The 18071-nt window shown below is 44.4% G+C and overlaps 1 protein-coding gene across 1 annotated transcript; it reads left to right on the top strand.

The window, feature by feature from the left end:
• Window positions 1-5430: 5430 nt before the first annotated feature.
• LOC117264308 (uncharacterized) lies at window positions 5431-17762 on the top strand. The gene is made up of 5 exons (XM_033638184.2): window positions 5431-6228; window positions 12675-12861; window positions 12963-13194; window positions 14759-14922; window positions 15923-17762. Exons 2-5 carry the CDS (start codon window positions 12755-12757, stop codon window positions 17055-17057), a joined length of 1638 nt encoding a protein of 545 aa, XP_033494075.1. The 5' UTR covers window positions 5431-6228; window positions 12675-12754; the 3' UTR covers window positions 17058-17762.
• The last annotated feature ends 309 nt before the right edge of the window (window positions 17763-18071 follow it).

Raw genomic sequence — 18071 nt, 5'->3', positions numbered from 1 at the left:
AACACACATTACACACATTAAACACACATTAAACAAACGTTAAACACATGTTAAACACACATTAAACGCACGTTAAACACACATTAAGCACACGTTAAACACATTAAACACAGCATTCACACATTAAACACACGTTAAACACACATTACACACATTAAACACATGTTAAACACACATTAAACAGCATTCACACATTAAACACACGTTAAACACACATTACACACATTAAACACATGTTAAACACACATTAAACACAGCATTCACACATTAAACACACATTAAACACACGTTAAACACATGTTAAACACACATTAAACACACATTAAACACACGTTAAACACACATTAAACACACGTTTCTGGTTTCCTGTTGGTGGAAAAGAACAGAAAGAAAACTTTACATTCAAGTTTAGTTACCTCTGTCAACAAATGCATCAGTTACACACTCATTTCAATCAGTATTTCTCTGTCTCCTCAAAAGCTGACTGTTATGAATTAAATTCACCAACAGATGGCGACATTTACCTCCATAAAAATAGTCGAAAACTTATATTAACAACATATATTGATAGGCTATAAACTTTAGCCAATATATTATATATTGGCTAAAGTTTATAGCCTATCAATATATACGACCACCAACTGGTCATTTTACCACTCCTTTTCATCAGAGGTGAATGCATAGGGTGTTAACAAGACATTCAATAAATGTTAATCAGGGCTGCTGGAAAAAAAAAATTCTCCAGTCTAGACAGAGACTGGAGACAGATTCCTGTCTAATGAGTAGCAGCTTAGGTGTTTGTGCCACAAAGTTTTCTTTCAACAACATACCCACCTTCAAGTGAAGCACGAGCTTTCTCTTGTTTTGCCTTTTTTTCCCTCTTGCTCTCTCCTGACTCGTGATGTCTTTTGGACGACATGTCGACAGCTCTTCCCCTGCTGCAGCTCTGCAAGTGCCTGCCGGCGCACCCCTCTGATTGGTCAGATGTCGAGTGCTGTCAGTCATTGCAGGGACGCATGGGCGGTCAGGTCTCTTCTCTCCTTCCTCGAGCTGATTCTACGCGTGCCTCACGGTAGCGCATATGCGCATATTTCACATATAGACGAGGCCCTATGCACAGCGCGTGTTCTGCGTTTAGGGAGGGGCGGCCCCGTGTGTGTGTGTGTGTGTGTGTGTGTGTGTGTGTGTGTGTGTGTGTCAGAGAGAGAGACTGTCATTTTTTTTACTCGTTTTAAAAAGTCTTATTTGCAATAAAGTGGTTATTGGAAATACATGGTAAGGTCGCGCAGAGTTCACAGGGACTGGCTAATATTGTTTCACTGGATGTCAGTAGTTTGACTGTGCAGATAAGAACATTTCCACAGGGGAACACAGGTAAGGTTACCATCAGGTCATCAGCGGGCGGCGGGGGGACATGTTCCCCTTCATTAACCCTCAGGACATCTCCATGTTGTAAAGCAACAGTTATACTTTTTCAATCACAGCCTGAAGCTCACAGCTTAATTTTTTTACAAATACCAATATGGCTTCCGTCAGAAGCACAGTACCGAGACAGCTCTGCGGAGGGTCACAAAAATATATTTTCATGCAGCTGCACCAAGAAAAAAGTGCCGTCTGAGTTCTGTTAGATTTGTCTGCGGCCTTGAACATAATTGATCACACTATTTTAATGATCTGTTTTAAAGCCATTTTAAGGCGTATTGCACGCACTGTGGTCACTTTACCATTTTATGTTTGTTTTTTTTACTATTTATTGTTATTCTCTATTGTATTTTGTGGATTGCTTATTTGAGCTGTAATTGTCATTGTCATCGGGGACAATAACAATATCTTGAACTTGAACTTGAATATGGGGACGGATATCTGGTGTAGAATTAAACTGGGTTTCCTCTTATTGAAGCTCCTGGCGTCCACTGATGAAAAAGGTGTCCACCTGTGCTCCTTTAACCAGTGGGGTTCCTCAGGGGTCAGTTCTTGGACCAGTTTTTTTTATTTATTCTTTTTATCATATATGCTCCCCTTAGGGCACTTAATACGTCAGTTTGGTTGCATGTTTTATAATTGCTACGCTGATGATACACAGCTTTACCTTTCTGTTAAGCCCAGTGACCTCTCACATCCACCTGCTCTGCACAAGTGTCGGGCCGAGATCAGTGACTGGATGTCTCAAAATGTTCTTCAGTTAAATCCCAATGAAACTGAAGTTCTGGATTTCGCCCCGATCAGGTCTCCAATGACATCGTCCAGCACCTCGGTTCGTTGGCCACAAATACAAAGTGTTTTGTTAAAAAGGAGTCGCTTTTTCAGTCCTGCTACTTTCCCCTCAGAAATATTGCAAAAGTACTTTTATCCTCCAGCAGTCAGAAACAGTTATCCATGCTTTTGTGTCCTCCCACTTAAAACTGCTTTGTCCCGCCTAAGCTAAGACGCTTTTACACAGTTACAGTTAGTCCAAAACTCTGGACTCTATCGTTACGCTCTCACATCATCCCGGTTCTCAAGTTGCTTCGTTGGCCGCAGATCAAATTTGGGATTCATTTCATGATCCTTCTCCTCACCCACAAGGCTTTGAATAATCTTGCTCCAGAGTATATTAGTGAATTGCTAGTGCCGTATCCCCTGGCTCAGCCCCTCAGATCCTCTGAACAGGGCCTGAACGAGGGGACTGTGCGTTTGCTGTCCTGGTCCCAGGCTGTGGAGGGCTTCCCCAGGGATCAGGTCAGACACAGCTGAAAACCCATCTTTGTTCTTTGCTTGAATCATGTGCTCTGTTCTGAGCCGTGATTCTGTTAAATGTGTCTTTGCTTTGTTTTGTTGGGGTTCTTTTGGTGCTGTTTTTTCCTTTTGTAATGTCATTGTTATACCTTGTTTTTTTTTACCTATTTCCTTTCGTACAGCACTTTGTAATCTGGGTTTGGTAAGGTGCTACATACATACAGTGGCATTCAAAAGTCTGGGTCCCTGGTCAAAACTTGGTTTACTATGAGTAGTTCGGTGAGTAGAAGATAAACTAATCTCCAAAAGACATGAAGTTAATGATGACACATTTCTTCAATATTTTAAGCAAGATGACTTTTTCATTTCATCTTTTTACAGTTTCAAAACAACAAAAAATAAAAAGGGCCTCAAGCCAAAGTTTGGCCCCCTGCATGGTCACTGCTCAGTAGCGCCCCCTGTTTGTCTCCAGCTCAGTCTTTCAGTTATTGTTTGGAGGATTTCCTCTTGGGCCGTCTTCATGCTCTGCTCTTTGAGCTCTATCCACAGATGTTTAATGATGTTTAGGTCGGGGGACTGTGAGGGGCGTGGCCAAACCTTCAGCTGGCTCCTCTTGAGGTCGTCCATTGTGGATTTGGAGTTGTGTTACAGATCATTGTCCCTTTGTCTCACCCATCCACCCTCGTCTGTAACAGGTGGACAAGTGTCCCTTTGCTCATTGTGTCCAGAAAGTGTCCACAGGACGTGCTTCCAAAAAGCATCAGTCTTGTCTCGATGTCTCACAAAACTCTGAATGTTGTGGTGAGGACACAGGAAAGGTTTTCTTCTGATGACTCTTCCATGAAGGTCATACCTGTCCAGGTGTGTCTGCACAGTAGAACAGTGCACCACCACTCTGCCTCTCTAACAATCCTACGAGCAGCTCTCTCACAAAGTTTTTAGCTTGACCTCCACCTTAACCTGATTATGAGAAACCCGAATATGCGAGGAGGAGTGCTCCAAAAGAAATTGGGAAACTGTGGCATGTATACACCTCATCCCTGTTATTGAGGGCCACCGACTATCTGCGCAGGCGTGGCTGTTACCTTGGTCATGTGGTAACAGCAACGGTGGCGGCAAAAGCGTCTCACTTGTGGACCAATGGGGAATTGGACTCTTGTGTTTTTGTAATAAAATAGTTAATATAGTGGGTAGCTTGGACGGAAAAGCCGTGGAAATGCTGAACTATTACAGTCTGTGGTGGAAATTTTCTCTCCAACTCAATTGCTCTGCAAGGTGGAAGTGGAGGCGACAGGCAGACACAGGTCAAAGTCAAAGACTGTGTAAAATGTCTCTTGCTCTCTTGCTCTTGTCTCTCATTGCTGGTGATCAGGTGGAGGGATTCATGTACATGATCGTCAACCGGCCTTCCTCTATTTGTTAGTCTGTGTCCCACTTCTGTATTGGAGGAAGTGGATCGGCGGCGGTGGTGTTGAGGAATGGTTGTTTGCCTCCAGGATCTCGGCCACCTTCCTCAGGACCCATGACATCTCCACCTGTGCTGACCCTGAGCTGGAGCCACATTTTCACTGCTCAGCGCTGCAAGATCAACTTCAGATCAGCGTCTTTGGAGCAGTGTTCCAGACAGAGGCTGCTGGGACTCAGGAGGGCTCATCAGTGAAGCTAACAACACTTCATCTCAGTCCAACCACTGACCCTGGGGACAACACACTCCCAGTTTGTCCATCTTGTCTCACTGCTTTGATCTGGACCACTTCTGAGATCACCAGATGTGTTCTCTCTGTCTTTGGGGTGTTGTCCTATCCTACCTGACAACATCCTCCCCACAACCTGCTGGTCTCCTGGTTCTGGTCGTGTTCTCGCCACTTTTGCCCTGAGTCTCTCGGCTCTAAATCGAGCGTTGTCTTCTCCAGTCCGCGGTCCTGTGTGGTGGACTTCAGAGACAGCTGGTTCTTTCCAAACTGGAGATCATCCATTGGCGTCAGCGTCCATCCTCAGATGTTGTGATGTTGAGTCACTGCACACTCGTGTTCAGGATGAACTGGTCGCACCAGCGGGGCAGTGATTTCACGTTGTTGCCTCTCCTGAAGATCATATGACCATCAGCCACTGTGGTCTCAGTGTCCCGCTCTCTGCCATGTTTATTCTTCTGCCTGGCAACAGAATGTCAGTACGTGAACCTGATTGGTCAGCAGTTGGGTGCATTCGTAAACAGGCACTATGAGCACCAGAGCTCGATGTGGCACAAACTGGACCTTTGTAAATCCGGTGCATGTTGGATGATGATGGTGATTTTATTTCCTTAGACGTGTTTCACTGTTTAATAAAAAAGCCATTAATACTTTTAGAAATAGATTGTGTATTCAGGCCAGCTGGGTACCAGTCTTCAACAGACGATTCTTTTCATGGTGCCAATTTGACAAAGTGTTGACGAATCATTCCTGAGGTCACTGAGCGCAGCAGATGTTGTTAATATGACAGACGTTACCCGGAGTTCACAGCAGATGATGAAGAGTCTGTGAAGGTTGCGAAGAAGATCTGATGCAGCACATACGGAGTCTCAGCAGGGACAAACTTCCTCAGTGAACCATTGTACAGAAACAAATTATTCAGATGCTGCAGAGCTGCACTGCCTCCGTCTCCTAGCAACAGCAACATCCCAGAGTCACCCACTGCTGCTCAGAGACAGAGAGAGGAGGATTCACAGCAGATCCAGGATCAGAGGGTCTAGATCAGTAAGACAGACAGGCAGACAGACAGACAGACAGACAGGCAGACAGCTGAGTGTAAATCTCTGTGAGGTGTAACAGTGTCTGTGTGGATCAAATCAGACGCAGACTGAGTGAATAAATGATGATGAAGATCTGAAAACATGATGAGGACACTGTGGGAATATTTTCCATCATGTTCTCTGTAGTCTGAGCTCCACCTCCTCTTCTCGCGCTCTGACCAGCTCTCTCTGAACATTATATTCACACAACAGCAGTGGATGAGACAAGACTTCAGTTTTCTGGATATTCAGTTTATTTTGAGCTAAATTTTGGTGAAAACTTGACTGTGGAGAGACAGACAGGTAGAGAGACAGACAGGTAGAGAGAGACAGTCAGGTGAATAGTTGGAAGTTTAGACTTGAGACAGACAGGTTTACAGAGACATGATTAGAAGGAGACACAGCCATTCAGACAGACAGGTAGCGTGGTGTTTTCAGTGTCAGTGGGAGGAACCTGTCTCTCAGTCTCTGCTGGAGGAGGAGATTCATTTACACTCAACATCACTGCAGAACAAGCAGAGGACGGAGAGAGGAGGAGGAGGAGGAGGAGGAGGAGGAGCAGGGGGAGAGAGGTTCATACAGACAGAGAGAGAGAAGGAGGAGGGGGAAAGCAGAGCGCGGAGACGACAGGAGGAGACGATGAGAGGAGGACGGATTTAAAGAGGAGGAAACATCGGAGCAGGAGCAAGACGATGAATATGAGGAGAAAAGAAGAGAAACATGAAGCAGTCGCAGCTCCAACGGTGAGATTAGATTCTATTTCATTCTATTCTGTGGTGTGTGTTTTTCTATTGATCACAGCTACAATACTAAAAATAATCAATACTGATACAGATTAATACTGACAGATGTGACAGATACTGATCAATACTGACAGACACTGATCAATACTGTACCGATCAGTACTGACAGATACTGATCAATACTGTACCGATCAATACTGACAGATACTGATCAATACTGTACCAATCAATACTGACAGATACTGATCAATACTGACAGACACTGATCAATACTGTACCGATCAATACTGACAGATACTGATCAATACTGTACCGATTAATACTGACAGACACTGATCAATACTGACAGACACTGATCAATACTGTACCGATTAATACTGACAGATACTGATCAATACTGACAGACACTGATCAATACTGTACCGATTAATACTGACAGATAGTGATCAATACTGTACTGATCAATACTGACAGACACTGATCAATACTGTACCGATTAATATTGACAGACACTGATCAATACTGACAGACACTAATCAATACTGACAGATACTGATCAATACTGATAGATACTGATCAATACTGACAGACACTAATCAATACTGACAGATACTGATCAATACTGTACCGATCAATACTGACAGATACTGATCAATACTGTACCGATCAGTACTGACAGATACTGATCAATACTGTACCGATCAATACTGACAGATACTGATCAATACTGTACCGATCAATACTGACAGATACTGATCAATACTGTACCGATCAGTACTGACAGATACTGATCAATACTGTACCGATCAATACTGACAGATACTGATCAATACTGTACCGATCAGTACTGACAGATACTGATCAATACTGTACCGATCAATACTGACAGATACTGATCAATACTGTACCGATCAATACTGACAGATACTGATCAATACTGTACCGATCAGTACTGACAGATACTGATCAATACTGTACCGATCAATACTGACAGATACTGATCAATACTGACAGACACTGATCAATACTGTACCGATCAGTACTGACAGACACTGATCAATACTGTACCGATTAATACTGACAGACACTGATCAATACTGACAGACACTGATCAATACTGACAGATACTGATCAATACTGACAGACACTGATCAATACTGTACCGATCAATAGTGACAGATACTGATCAATATTGTACCGATCAATACTGACAGATACTGATCAGTACTGACAGACACTGATCAATACTGTACCGATTAATACTGACAGATAGTGATCAATACTGTACTGATCAATACTGACAGACACTGATCAATACTGACAGATACTGATCAATACTGATAGATACTGATCAATACTGAAAGACACTAATCAATACTGACAGATACTGATCAATACTGTACCGATCAATACTGACAGATACTGATCAATACTGACAGACACTGATCAATACTGTACCGATCAGTACTGACAGACACTGATCAATACTGTACCGATTAATACTGACAGACACTGATCAATACTGACAGATACTGATCAATACTGACAGACACTGATCAATACTGTACCGATTAATACTGACAGACACTGATCAATACTGACAGATACTGATCAATACTGTACCGATCAGTACTGACAGATACTGATCAATACTGTACCGATCAATACTGACAGATACTGATCAATACTGACAGACACTGATCAATACTGTACCGATTAATACTGACAGATAGTGATCAATACTGTACCGATCAATACTGACAGATACCGATCAATACTGACAGACACTGATCAATACTGACAGATACTGATCAATACTGTACCGATCAATACTGACAGATACTGATCAGTACTGACAGACACCAATCAATGCTGATCATTACTGTCGGATATAGTTCAGGTGTGTCAGGTATCATGTCTCCGTGTGTCCTGTATCGTTGCGCAGGAGGAAGTGAGCACCGTTAGCTAGCTCACCTAGCACCACTGAGCTAGCTAACGTCAGGAGGGCACCACTGATGATGTAGGAGGAAATGAGACGTTGTGGTAGCTTTAACTTCCTGTCTGCTTGGAACTGATCAAAACAATAATTGTGTGCAGGTGCGAGGTTGTTACAAACATACATGTTTGGTCTTGTGTTAAAGGTGACACGTGCTAGCATCAGTGTAGGCATTAGCCTCAGTGTAGACGTTAGCATCAGTGTAGACATTAGCCTCAGTGTAGACGTTAGCCTCAGTGTAGACGTTAGCACCAGTGTAGACATTAGCCTCAGTGTAGACGTTAGCCTCAGTGTAGACGTTAGCACCAGTGTAGACATTAGCCTCAGTGTAGACGTTAGCCTCAGTGTAGACGTTAGCACCAGTGTAGACATTAGCCTCAGTGTAGACGTTAGCACCAGTGTAGACATTAGCCTCAGTGTAGACGTTAGCCTCAGTGTAGACGTTAGCACCAGTGTAGACATTAGCCTCAGTGTAGACGTTAGCACCAGTGTAGACATTAGCCTCAGTGTAGACGTTAGCACCAGTGTAGACATTAGCCTCAGTGTAGACGTTAGCACCAGTGTAGACATTAGCCTCAGTGTAGACGTTAGCCTCAGTGTAGACATTAGCCTCAGTGTAGACGTTAGCCTCAGTGTAGACGTTAGCACCAGTGTAGACATTAGCCTCAGTGTAGACGTTAGCACCAGTGTAGACATTAGCCTCAGTGTAGACGTTAGCACCAGTGTAGACATTAGCCTCAGTGTAGACGTTAGCACCAGTGTAGACATTAGCGGGCAGATTACAGATGAAACAGGACAGAATCAATGAGAATAAAACGAAGCCCAACACATTCAGAGAGACGCCACGTTCAGACTGGCCTCATCAGATACACCTGTGCACCGTCTGTAGCTCACAGATCAGTCAAACTCATCTGACGTCACTTACAGGGTCAAAGTCAAGGATCCTTCCTTGGAAGGGTGAGTCATCTTTCTTTAAATGTCACCGCTTTGAGAAAGAAAGACGATTAAGCAACACCACACGAGAGGGAGTGATGTTGTACTGTTTATCGTCACGGCTGTGCTGAGTAAGGAAATATTAACAAAAGGTGATGAAATAAATTATTTAAGTATGTTATGTAGCTCCGCGAAAAAACCCAGTTCCCCCGGTCTGTTGCCAGGCAACGCAGCACACACGCCAGGAACTCACAAACTACTTTGTATTTACATTGATCTGCAGCTGTGTAACTTCGTCCAGTTCAAACCTGGATGTTGGCACGGCCGGATTCAAACACACCTGGAGGTCTGCACAGAAGAGTCCTGGCTTTCCTTTTCCTCGTCCTCTCCTGACGACCACTCACAATTTAATTCACATGTGATTTTGGGGAAAATATCCATCTTGTTGGTGTAACGCTATAGTGTCAGTTTGTGTCAATGTAGTGAGCCCATTCACGCCCTCTTTCTGACACCAGCATGCAGAGAGGCTCTCTTCTCTGTCAGACCTCGATGCACAAGGAGTAAGCAGCTGCTGCAGCTCTCTCCAGTCCCTGGTTTATGTTTAATGGCAGACCACTTGTCAGTCTGAATCTGCTGAAAGCAAATATTGGTGCTTTAAGTAAGTTGTCTTTTATTTCAGGCAAGTTTGATACAGTTGCCGTGTGCAGACAAATATCAGAACCTTGAACATTGAACATTAACAGAGTATTGTTAATGTATTACTGGAGGAAGAAGCATCCATGCGCCATCCTGCATCTGTGGGCCAGATGCAGGATGGCGCCCTGAATTTTCCTCTGTGCCTTCCAAACCAAACCAAACCCATGATAGAAACAAAAACTAATCTCTGGGACAAACGAAGATTTCCAAAGAATTCCACCTCAGCACAGAGGAATCCTCACGGGTATCATCCTGCATCAGATGAATCAGTCAGCACACTCCAGAGTTTGTTCACTTGGCTTTTGCGAGGCAGACTCTATATTCTGTTTAAATGATAAATGATTGAGTGGACTGAGAAGAATCCATTTGTCCATTTGTCCTTCTGAACGTCCTTTAAAACTTCTGTCAAAGTCCTTTGTAAGACTTTTCTTTATAACATTTCAGTTTTGTTTAATATATGTTTCTCTTAGTTTCCACTTTATGTTTCATGTGCTGTTGTTCTCGTTCCTGTATCTTCAGTGTGTTTATCTGCTTTGTTATTTGTTCTTTCACATTTTATTTAATCGTGCACTTTGACGAAGTCCTCGACCTGAAGCCTTTCTCTTTGCTCAACATATATACGAGTGTATTTTTGGTGATAAAAGAGGAAAGCAACAGCACAGAGTCCATGTGTGCAGCTGTTAGAGCAGCTTCGATTGGAAACAGACGTCACTTCACGTGATGCTTCAGAGCAAACGACATCTCATTCCTCTCAAAACATTTCCTTGTTTCCTTTCCTTGCATCGTTTCCTTGCGTCCGGGCGTGCACCCCTGGTTGGTGGGACCAAGACACAAGTGAGGAGACATGGATGCAGTTTAAGATGCAGTCCATGTCTATCGTCTGGAGTCCACTGACAGAAGCACTGCGGCCACAGGAACAACAAAGGCGAGACACAATCTGTCGTTTAAAACACGTGGAGGAGGATTTGTTTGGTTGTTGCTTTGACAGTCTGTACCGTGCTGAAAGCTAACCGGAGTGTCGTTATGTGATTGTGCACGACGTGTAGCGATAACACAGTGTGTTTGGACAGTTTGGAACAGTGTGATCGTGGTGTGGTTTAGGCGGGCTAACAAGTCGAGCTTCTTCATGTTTAAACTCTACGCAGTCTATCCACATGCTGACGTCTTTAAATGCCTTGTGACACGGGAAGAACATGTTTTAACTCAGACCTGTCGTCCTCGTTCGTGGACACTTTTTGTGCCATCTCGTGGTATTGAGACCACAACACACTAATCTAGGTAAAAACAAGATGGCGGCCATCTCCGCTGAGTCAGTCTGCAGCTGATCCTGAGACAAAAGTGGACGAGGTCCAAAATCTGAAACTTGTTTATTTATGATTGATAATGATTGTAGGCAACAAAGTTGACCAATGTTAGCAAAAGTAAAAACATAAGACGCTGTTAATTAGGACGTCCTTGTTTGAGGACACTGAGACTTCATTATCGTCTCATCTGAGGACACAGGGACATTCCTAGCACAGACACGTTCAGGCAGTCATATAAACAGGTTATACTTTATTACCCACTTGTGAGTATTAAAAATAAACCCAACATCCTCACACGAGGACATCGTGTTTTTTCCTGTCCTCCGACAATGTTGGGTTTTTATAATCATCAGGTCTTGAATTGCTCAGAGAAATTGAACAACAATGAAAAAGGTTAATGTCCATGTCACATTGTCACGAGCCTCCCGTCCACGAGTAGTCGCACACGTCCTTCTGCGTAGTGATACAGTTGGTGGGTGTAGTCTGCCAGAGGGAAAATAGTTCCTTCATAAGGCCGAGGAAAGGACAAGAAACGGAAAGATGAAATGACATCAAAGTCTGGATCCTTGAACGCTGTCACTGACATCACGAGCTTTCCTTCTTTTTAGTTTCCTTGCATCAAACTGCTCAGATGGAGGTCTGTGGATGGTTATTGATCAACCGGATCACTGCTGTCAAGTTTTTACAGGAGTTCCACTGGAGTCAGACGTCTCTGCAGCCGATACCTCCAACACTCAGCAACTCACACCTAAACTCTCTGCAGCACTACAGGCTGGAGGAACACTGTGGATTATTGATTTGGGGGTGAACTGGTTTCACTGCATTGAACAGAAGTGATCAGTAATGTATGTGACAGGATTGATTGGCATTCATCAGTATTGATCAGTATTGATGGTTGCAGGAGGCAGAGGAGGCACAGGTGTGAGTCACAGTGGGGTCCAGTCAGAATCTCTGAAGCAGTTGCAGTGCATGCTGGGAGATGAAGTTCCTGCAGCGCCAGCTTGCACCTCCCTGAACAACACTGTCAGTAAATTAAAGTTAAAAAAAATAAAAATAAAAGTTTAGTGCTCGACGTGCGCTCCCTATTACGGTTGTTACCATGGTAACGGAATGAAGTTTTCTGATATCATGAGGTCTGAATCACAAAGCCAGTTACTGAGACTATCAATTCAGTAGCACCAAAGAGGTAGAATTAAGAAGGTGACATTAATGAGGTTGTATTACTGAGGGAACAGTAAGTACACAATAATCATGAGGAAACAATGAGGTAATAGTAATGACATAATATTAATGATGTGATTTTAATGAGGTAATATTAATGAGGAAGTTATAATGACATCATATTGATTAGGTAACATGAATGAGGTAACACTTATGATGTATTATTATTGGTGTAATACTGATGGGTCACTGTCTCTTTGTCCACTTGATCGTTAAAGCTGAATTACACGTTACTAATTAACGTCACAAAAAACTAAATAGTTAATAACAATGTAACCTCTCTCTCTACCTTACAGGAAGTTGGTGACTAAGTCCCGGTGAAGTGGCGGTGGGCAGGGCTTAGCCCACTGAGCCACCGGCTGACTGGTGGGGGGTGATGATCGCGACCGGTGGCCTCCTGCGGATCAACGCACGGCGTCAGGACTCACTGAGGTCCAAAACACACAAAGCACACACACACAAGAGGAAGAACAAGAAGAAGAGGTAACACACACACACACACACACACACACACACACAGAGTCTGAGCCTCAGCAATGTTGTAACCTGTCTGTACATAATGATGTCACTTCCTTTCCCCTCAGGAGGAACGAGGTGGTGGTGGTGAAGGGGAAGTTGAAGCTGTTTTCAGTCTCAGGCCTCGTGGCGGCACTCGGCATCCTGGTCCTGCTGGTGGGTGTGGTCATGGCAGCTCTGGGCTACTGGCCTCGTGACGGACTGTTCTTCAGTGCTCATCCACAGGAGGGCGCCGCAATGGCCTCTGTGTCCTCCAGCAGCGCCGCACCTGCACCTGCACCTGCACCTGCAGATGCTCAGGTGAGATCCAGACAGGGCTGGACTCAGCCTGTCTGTCTCTCAGTGGCTACGTGCACGTTGGATCTTTGTCCCGGGCTCTTGTCCACATGGTAAAGGCTCACTGTGTGAACGCATCTTTGGAAGCCCAAAATGTTTTACCAGAGGAAACAAAAGCCTGCGTCTTACTGGAAGGTGGGGGCAGGTAGTGTTGGCTGGGTGTCTTCCAAAGTCAGACAGTAACACAGAGTTTTTACAGTTAACAGTAACTGTTAAAGTTTAACTTGTATGAGACAAAGAGGGACGAGTGTGGACTTTGTCCTCCATTCCTTACGGGAGGAGATTTCCTAAACTTTCAGTCTCTAACTTCCAGCGACCCTGTGTCCTCATATGACGACATCACAGTTTGGGTTCCCTGCTCCTTATACTTCATTCTGCAGAACTCAGACCTGTCGTCCTCGTTCATGGACACTTTTTTGTGCCATCTGGTGGCGGCAAACACACAATACACAGATCCATGTAAAAACAAGATGGCTGCAATCTCTGCGAAGTCGGTCTGCAGCCGATCCTGATACAAAAGTGGACGAGGTCCAAAACCTGATCACGTTATGGTTGAAACTTGTTTATTTATGATTAAGAATGTTTGCAATTTTACAAGGCAACAAAATTGACCAGTTGTAGCAACAGTAACAAGCTAAGACACTGTTCATTAGAGGACACTGGGACTTTATCATCGCAGCGTTTCATCCAGGCCAATCAGGTGTGATAGAGTTAGGAAGGACTTTCCTAGCTTGGAGTCTTGAGCAAGGAAAATTCATACAGTTGAAACAAGAACAAATCATAAGGCTTTCCGGTGTGTTGCATTATTTAAAGATCTGTTTTAGCACAGCCGTATTCAGGTGTTAAACAGTGTTGATCAGTTTTAGACTTGAAAAGTGACCTCTGACCCACAGAGTTACAAAACATTAAACAAATGTTGCATTGGTTGTAATTTTGTTTTTGTAAATCAGTACACACTGTTAAACATAAACCCATCCATCCAGTTTCATCTGCTTATACGAGGTCAGGTCTCGGGGGCAGCAGGCCGCAAAGCACCCCAGACGTCCCTCTAACCAGTGACGCTCTCCAGCTCCTCCTGGAGGATCCCGAGGTGTTCCCAGGCCAGATGAGATCTATAATCCAGTGGGACGTACCTGAAACACCTGGCTCAGGAGGATCCTGATCAGATGTTGAACCATCTCAAAATGAAGGAGCAGCGGCTCTACTCCGAGCTCCCTCCAGATGTCTTTTTTTTCCACACAGCTAAAAATAAACCCATCGTCTCCATATAAGACATCATTTTTCTCAAAAAGGCAATGCTTAGTTTTTTATACTTACCCACTGATCCCAAATAGCTAGAAAAAATAAAAAACCCATACCAACAAAAGCTGGAGTCTTAGAAGGACAAACAAACATGAGAGTGATGCTTTTGACTCCAAACATAGGAACAGGAAACAACAATGAGCTTAAAAAGTGCGACTGAATGTTTGAACTGTCTTCACAGTTTTGAAGCAGATGTTTTGTTGAACGTTTCTGTGACTGCTTCTAGGGCGAAGTGATGGGGGAGGAACTTCAAGGAGATCAAGGCGAAAACAGAGGGAGAGGAGAAGAAGGAGATGGAGGAGGTCGTGATGATGGTTTCAACCGGACAGAGACCATCAATGGGACAACCCGACAGCTTCCACGAGGCTTTCTGGAGGATTTTCTGGAAAGGTAAACAATGTCACTCCAGTCTTATCTAATAGTGACGATATATTTCACATGGCATCTTGAAGTGGCTCAAGTGCTGCTTGTTGTAACTGAGGTGGTTTGAGTTGTGTAGGAAACTGCAGTGGTCATTTTAGCGGTCCATCAGGACTCAGGTGAGGTTTCAGAAGGTTCAGTGGTCCTTTAGATTCTTCTGAAGAGACAGTAGTATTGTAGTCATGTAAAAACTCATAGTTTGGTATATCAAAAAAAGTCAAAAATGACACACAATAGTATTTCAAGAAAGGCAAAGTATAGTTTGTCAGAAAAGTCAGTGTAGTTTATCGAAGGGTCGGTTTAACTGTTGGTCAAAACAGTTTTTGTCTTAGTATAATATGTCCAAACAATATAGTGCATCAAAAAAGTTTGTCAAAAATCTTGATATATTGTGTTAAAAAAGTTATAGTATGGACTCCTATTAACACCCATCCTACAACAACTTCACTGGCTTCCAGTCAAACACCACATGGACTTTAAAATTCTGCTCCACACTTTCAAGGCCATCCATAACCTCTCTGACCTCCTCCACATCAAAACACTCAGGTCGGCCTCTTCCATCAGCCTCATTGTGCCCTCTGCCCGTCTGTCCACCGTGGGGTGCAGAGCCTTCAGCCGCTCTGCCCCACGCCTCTTGAACTCCCTCCCTCTCGACATCAGGAACACTGACTCATTATCCATTTTCAAATCCTGCCTGAAAACTCACCTTTTTAAACAGGCCTGTTGTATCTAACTGCACATTTTACTGTGTTGATCTTTGATGTGTCTTTTAGATTTAACTGTCTGATACTTGTTCTGTAAGGTGAGCTTGAGTGCCTTGAAAGGTGTCTTTAAATAAAATGTATTATTATTATTATTATTATTAATATTATAATTAAATGTCTCCGCAGGTATCTGCGCTCTGATTGGCTGTATTAAATGTCTCCGCAGGTATCTGCGCTCTGATTGGCTGTATTAAATGTCTCCGCAGGTATCTGTACTCTGATAGGCTGAAGGTCTTCGGTCCTCTCATCATGGGCATTGGGATTTTCCTCTTCATCTGTGCAAACGCCGTCCTGCACGAGAACCGGGACAAAAAGACCAAAGTCATCAACCTGCGGGACATTTACTCCACCGTCATCGACCTCCACAGCCTCCGCAAACCCAACACTTCCTCCGCCCGCTGCTCCTCAGCCAATCCCCTCAATGGCCTTGTTAACTACGTCCAATCAAAGAGCCTGGAGGCCAAACCCAGGGCGTACCCCGCCTCACTGCTGAACAGGAGGGAGGCAGGGGGAGGAGGAGAGGGAGGAGGTGGGCCGTTGTCCAGGCAATCCTTGCCCAGCAGCAGCAGAGGAGGAGGAGGAGGAGGTGGGGGCAGTGATGGAGAAGGAGGAGACACAGTGTTCAGTATCTACCAGGAGCAGCCAGACACTCCTCCTCCCCCCTCCTCCCACAGACTCTCCCTTCCCCCCAGCTTCAGCCCCCCCCACCTCTCCACCTGCTGGACCTCCCTGCAGAAGGAGGCGCTCAGCTCCTTCACCTTACCCCGTCCCCACCCGCGGCCCTCCACACCCCGCAGGAGGCATTCAGCTCTGGCAGGGACCGGACGGGGCAGGGTGGGGGGCACAGGAGGAGAAGATGAGTGGAGGAGGGAGGGGGGAGGCCACAGACAGGAGGAGAAGGTGTATGCATGTCCACCTCCTCCTCTGTCTTCCTCCACCCCACCCCCGTCAGCAGCTTCCTGCAGCTCCTCCAGTCTCCACAGGGAGGCACCAGGAGGCTCTCAGGCCCTGCTCCTCCTCTCCTCCTCTTCCCTCACCCCCTCCCACCTGTCGCTGTCCTCCCTGTCCCACCTCCTTTCTTCCACCTCCTCCACACCGGCCCCCTCTTGCAGGAGGCGGAGCCTGCCGACAGGCAGCAGTGCGACAGGTTACAGTAAACTGACACACGGAGAGGACGAATCCTTTGAGTCGACTGAGATGACATCATCATATCATGTGACATCACAGGGTGGGGGTGAAAGGTCAGGGGAAGTGACATCATACAGGAAGTATTCTAACAGGGAGAAGCTGAGGATGATCTCACAGGTGGACTCTGGGCTGAGGCAGGAAGAGGAGGGCTGAGAAGACGGGATGACCAATCAGGAGGTGACGCCGTGATTGACAGCACAAGTCATGTGACTTTTTAATGACAGCAACATCACATCAGGAAGCATTCATGTTGGTTCTGAAACTGATGACAGCGTTCATGTCGTAGCAATAAGGAGTCTTCCAGATGAACGAATGAATGAATGACAGCACAACATTATTCATCAGCTCGTTAACTGACTGCCTGCTTATCAAATGTTTTTATACTGAATCTTCATGCGCTGATGTGTCCTTCAAGTTTTGTGTAATGTATTAATGTGGCAGTTTCCAGACTGGGGCCACCTGGAGGATGAGGATGGGGACAGGGACAGGGGACACAGAGGACACAGAGGACAGAAAAGTTTGGGAAGCACTTTTAAAAATGTGTCCTTGATTGATTCTTGATTGTTCTGTACCTTTAACTTTTTGACATCCACTCTGTTTTAAACAGGTAATCTCGTTGGGATCAGGAGAGACCTGTGTACGAGAATAAATACAGATTAAGTTTGATGGACAGACAAAAAAATTTGCCCATACAACTCATCAAGTCAGATTATAGTTTCAAAGGGTTTTTTGGACAGTAGATTTGAAATAGACAAAGTAATAATATTAATAACTGTATTGTTTGTGTATATGGTGAATAAAAGAGCACCAAGTCAAAAATCAGGACTTATTTTAATTTCACCAGACCATCCCCAAAAACGGAGTGGCTGTTAATGGGTTAAATGACTTAATTTATTTTCTTGAGTTTATCATTTGTTGCCTCAAATGAGTTAACTGTGACTCTGAAATACTTAACATCATTAAATCAGTTAAATATAAATGGTCGGCCAAACTCCCATTTTCACCAGCATGAAACTGTTCAAACTAAATACAAATATAATCAGAGGTTTTAAACTCTGACTGGGTTGTTGTTGCCATTGTGACCCTTGATGACCCACAATGATGAAACATCAGCAGTTTGTGCTGTTGTTTGACTGATTTTAAAGTTGTAGCTACACAACGTCTTCC

The sequence above is a fragment of the Epinephelus lanceolatus genome, chromosome 20 (assembly GCF_041903045.1).
Source record: "Epinephelus lanceolatus isolate andai-2023 chromosome 20, ASM4190304v1, whole genome shotgun sequence".
Classification (NCBI taxonomy): domain Eukaryota; kingdom Metazoa; phylum Chordata; class Actinopteri; order Perciformes; family Serranidae; genus Epinephelus; species Epinephelus lanceolatus.
This window is presented reverse-complemented; position numbering and strand designations above follow the sequence as displayed.

Excerpts from the sequence above, each read along its gene's own strand:
- LOC117264308 (XM_033638184.2), top strand. The coding sequence starts at position 12,755 with ATGATCGCGACCGGTGGCCTCCTGCGGATCAACGCACGGCGTCAGGAC. Across the intron at positions 12,862-12,962 it reads AGGAAGAACAAGAAGAAGAG|GAGGAACGAGGTGGTGGTGG; the intron begins GTAACACACACA and ends CTTTCCCCTCAG. Across the intron at positions 13,195-14,758 it reads CTGCACCTGCAGATGCTCAG|GGCGAAGTGATGGGGGAGGA; the intron begins GTGAGATCCAGA and ends GACTGCTTCTAG.